The sequence below is a fragment of the Trematomus bernacchii genome, unplaced genomic scaffold (genome assembly GCF_902827165.1).
Source record: "Trematomus bernacchii unplaced genomic scaffold, fTreBer1.1, whole genome shotgun sequence".
NCBI classification, from domain to species: Eukaryota; Metazoa; Chordata; class Actinopteri; order Perciformes; family Nototheniidae; genus Trematomus; species Trematomus bernacchii.
This window is the reverse complement of record NW_022987881.1, coordinates 172,501-177,500: the sequence shown is the minus strand read 5'-3', so window position 1 is coordinate 177,500 and position 5,000 is coordinate 172,501. Positions and strand designations below refer to the sequence as shown.

Genomic DNA, 5,000 nt, shown 5'->3' with positions numbered 1-5,000 from the left:
CGTTATGACCACATCACACCCGTTTTGGCAGACCTTCATTGGCTTCCTGTCAGTTACAGGATCCAGTTCAAGTACTTACTTGTTGTTTTTAAATCATTGCATGGACTGGCACCACATTACCTGTCTGAGTTGTTGCACCGCCATGCTCCAGCTAGAGCATTGCGATCAGCTCAGCAAAACATGTTGGTGGTTCCTCGGTGCAGGAAAAAAACCCGAGGTGACAGGGCTTTCAGTGTTGCAGCTCCCAGACTGTGGAACAGCCTCCCAGTACATATCCAGACTGTGGAACAGCATCCCAGTACATATCCAGACTGTGGAACAGCCTCCCAGTACATATCCAGACTGTGGAACAGCCTCCCAGTGCATATCCAGACTGTGGAACAGCCTCCCAGTACATATCCGGACTGCTGAGTCTATTGAACTTTTTAAATCTCAGCTAAAAACTCACCTCTTTGCACTGGCTTTTAATACTAGTTGAACATTACATTTTTACATTTGTATGTGTTTTTTTAAATATTTTTCTAGTTATTGTGCTTTTTATCATGTTTTTAATTATTGTTTTATTATTGTACTCCCATTGTGTTATTTAATATTTATTGCCTGTACAGCACTTTGGTCAACTGAAGGTTGTTTTAAATGTGCTATATAAATAAATAAAGATTGAGATTGAGATTAAAGCAGAAGTCCAGGGGAAATAATTGCAAGTCTCTTCAGTGCGCATGTCACAAAACGAGATGCATTGTGGGACATGTAGTTTATGGGCAACGTGCTTCTGTAAATCGTCATGTAACCGTATAATAAACGTATTATATTCACATAACATGAAGTCGCGGGCCGGATTTGTCTATGTGTAATAAAAAAGGAAAATACACTTAAAAGAGTTCATCCAAATGCAACGTCAGTCTTAGGGCTCCACAATGAATTGATAAGAAAAGGCAATATGGAATCGTGTAATATCAAAATAGCATAAAAGTGTAATATTTGGTCAAATATATGAAAATATATGAATGAAGTCCAAGAGGTGCAGATTCAAACTAATTCTACTGAGTTAATGAAAACAGATCAGAGCCGTGGCCTTACTGCTTTTCCTCATATGGTGCGCTTTCTGGGAAGATGATTTTAATATCTTGATACCCTGGAAACTATTTTTTAGAACTATATACAAAACAACAATTGATTATTATTCAAGAATCTTCCATCTGAAGATTTTTTACAAGATTACCGCTACAAAAAAAAAACTCAACATCTTGAATATTGAACCATCACCATTATGTAGATTCTGTGATGAGGAAGAGGAAGACCAGATGCATTTATTTTGTTATCGTCCATATGTTGCAAGTCTGTGTGATGAGATTCAAAATTGGCTTAAAGGTCACCTATCATGCTATTTTTAGGCAATAGCATAGGTCTCAGATATATACAAAAAACATGTCTATGAAGTGTTTTGCTCAAAATACCAAACAGATCACCCATTCTAGCCATGCCTCATATCCCTCTATTTCACTTCCTGTTTCAAAAGTGCTGATTTGGGGTATAAAGCTTTAAAAAAATAAAAAGTTGATGAAAAATAAAAAAGGAGGGGTCTGAGCTCATGCGGGACCCGGCAGCTACTGTCTAAACTAAATACTGCCGTGATGAAACGCCATATCATGGATTATCAAGGATTATCTCTGAAACAGTATGGAGCTCAAAGGCTTTCTCTCTTGTTATACCACAAGGTGAGTTCCTTTTGATTTCCTGCTTCTTCACACACATGCTCTCCAGTACAGGTTAGCTCTGAGTGTTAGCGATGCTAATGTAAACACCGACCATATTACGTCCAAAACAGTCGGGCATTGTTTCTGATAGCGACTTTCTGATTGGGCCGTGGGTCCACATTTCAGATATTACGTCATATCGGACGCAAATCTGGATCAGCTCCGTTGTTCCCCCGTTTTTAGAGATTTGGGTACGGAGGAAAAGAGAGAGGGTTTTATTTTCTGATGCTGCGTGAGTTCCCTGACACACCGGGGACACATTTATATGTATAAAAGACATCAAAAAGTACATTTTGCATGATAGGTCCCCTTTAAATAAAAGAGCCCTATTGCACCTGAACTAAGAACATCCATAACTTGTATATAGACTCTTATGGCACGACTTCTATTCTATTTTATTGTATTTACTTGCACTATTTTATTTGTTTATTGTGTTGCACTGTTGGAGGAGCCTGGGACCTCAGATTTTCATCGACATAACTACTGTACACTGTAGCTATGTACGTATGACAATAAAAGCCTTGCATCTTGAATCTATTCTGCTCATTTGCAGGTTGATCTTAGTACTTAGTGCCTCTACTCTGCTCTGTGTACACAGTTTTCTGTACCTGGGGTTTCCAGTGGAGATGATGGCTGTGGAGCTCAACAGTTCTTCGTAAAGATCGGCTCCTGACACGGGGAACGCTGCATGTTGAGCCAGAAGAACTCGACGGATAGCAAACAGAGCCTGAAATACAGAAAATACAGCGTGTGAGGATCAAACTGCATGAAGGGGGGCCAGACTGGGTCGATTTCCGCCCAATTATGCCCTTGTGATTACAATCCAAAAGCATGAGGTGAAATGTTGTCTTTTTGCTCTTTCCATGACTTCCCATTTCATATTTGATTGCTGAAGCTACGGTAGGCAACTTTCCATTTAAATAACACCAGCAGGTCATTTACAGAAATTTAATCAGCAACAAACTAGTCAGGGTTAAATCTCATACAACAGCTTTTATCAAGAACCAACAGCACTTTTAGGTAAAACAAAAACGTGTTAGTTCAGGATAGCCGTGGGATTACCAATTATTTTCTTTATCAATTAGTCTGGTAATCTTTTGTTAATATTTAAAGGGCTGTATAAAGATATTTAGGTTTAGGAAAATGTATAAATAAAGATTGTTTTTCATGTTACTGTAAAATGATCTTAAGTATTGGCAGCTGTGATTGATTGACCAGACATTTAACCAACTAACTACCCAAATAATTTGATTACAAATGGAACATTTTTGGGAAAGATTGCCACGTATTTTACTTAGAAGATAAATAATAGAAAATGCTGGGGTGTTTATCTTGGTTTCCTCCGTACTTTTATGGACAATGGATGACCAATCATGTTTTGTAATGTGTGTATTGCATTAACTTGTACTAAATAACAGATACAAGCAGTGGAGTGGGAGTATAAGTAGTATGGCATAATATTTGACGAAGATTTGTCCTTCATATCTCACACAGCCTTCTTTCATCTCCACAATATAAAAAAACTAAACATCAGACCCATCCTGACTCAAAACGATGCAGAACAACTCTACTTTTATAACATCTAGGCCAGTGGATCTCAACTGGTCAGGCCTCGGGACCCACTTTTTTCCTTTGTCAATAAATCGCGACCCGAAATTTTGAACCACTCAAATCTATTCAACAAAATATCGTGCTGTAATATATACGCTTTTCAGCATACAATATTAATTAAAGTGAAGTACAGTGCATCCCTTATATCCCTTCACAGAACTAAAGCATGCTTTTAAAAAAGGTTTAATGAGATGATGTAATCAAAGCTGAACTAACATCAAAAGGCACTCATGCTGAAAACCCAACCGCAGAAGGGGGGTCTGGGGGGATTCTCCCCAGGAGATTTTTAGAAATACTAACATATAAACTACACATTCTGGTACACTCTGAGAAGAAAATAAATACATCTATTACTACCCGACATATTCATAATATTTGATGCCATTGTTTGTTTTTCACTTTGTTCTGACAGCTTGCTGCTCCTCACAGAGAGAAGAGAGAGTCTGTGTGAATTACTTTAAATTGTGGGTAAGGGTAGATAGCCCCCATTGTTCTGTGAGCTGTCAATCATCAAACCGGGGGTCATATTTCATTATGTTTTATTGAGAAGATGATCACTACGTGACAGAAGTTTTCAAAACCGTTTATGGTCTCCTGTACTTCCAGTCCAGCGCCTACTGCATGCACAGCGTTAGAAAATCGGGCCTTCAAAATAAAAGTTTGACTTTTTTCCACAAAAAAAATAAAAATGTTTCAATTTTTTTCTTCACTCACACATCTGCGACCCACTAGAAACGGGTCGCGACCCACCAGTTGAGAACCACTGATCTAGGCTGTTAACATACATTTTAACTGATACTAAAGAACTCTGTCATTATAATAAAAAATAGGAAAATAACGTTTTAAAACAACGTGTCCATCACAAGTTTCCAGAACTCAAGGAAACAAATAATACAACAATTTAAAACCAAACAAAAGCAGAAAGTCCTAATGTTTGAGCAAACGGACCAAGCAAACATTAGATCTTTTTAGTTTGATAACCTAAAAAGGGATTTGATTCTGGTGAGCACTTTGAAATATAATGGAAGAAACATTTAGATTAGTTTGAAGTGTTGCTATTAGCCGCGTTCACACCAAGTACTTTGCCGTATTTAGTGCCGGCACTCAGAGCCCCGGCACTTATGACCCCAGGGCATTTAGTACAGATCGCGTTCACACCGGAGTACTTTTCCCTGAGGGAAGATTACGCAAATAAGCCGCTGACGTCACTTCGTCTTCTTCTGCTTTGGGTTTACTGGCAGGCTGCAAACCACTTCACGGCGTATACTGCCACCCGGAGTCCCTGGCCGGAAGTCCCCGGAGTTGGGGAAGGCTTCAGTAGAAGCTGCTGGGACTCCCAGCAGCTTCTACTGAAGCCTTCAGAATAAATCGCCAGAACGCCGACACCTCCTCATCTCCACCGCTCCCATGTTTTGTTTTGTGTTGCCATAAGTTAGTCTCTCTGCGTTTGTGCGCTGGGCGAATGCTAATGCTAATAATGCTAATGCAAGGATAATAAAATGGCGGCTCTACAAAACATTTCAGAGTTGTACGGGGCGTGGTTTGCAATTCGCCCAGCCAACCAGAACTGGGGCACTTTTTTCCTCCAGGAAAGTACCATCTCTCAGCAGGCACTAAAAATGGGGGTAAAAG

General features: G+C 39.4%; 1 protein-coding gene across 1 annotated transcript in view; it reads right to left on the bottom strand.

Moving 5' to 3' along the window:
- Positions 1-5,000, bottom strand: part of rad51d (RAD51 paralog D) — a 38,128-nt gene that overhangs the window by 26,550 nt on the left and 6,578 nt on the right. Inside the window, 1 exon segment of the mRNA XM_034114153.1 lies at positions 2,366-2,484. Coding sequence (XP_033970044.1) covers positions 2,366-2,484 — 119 coding nt within the window.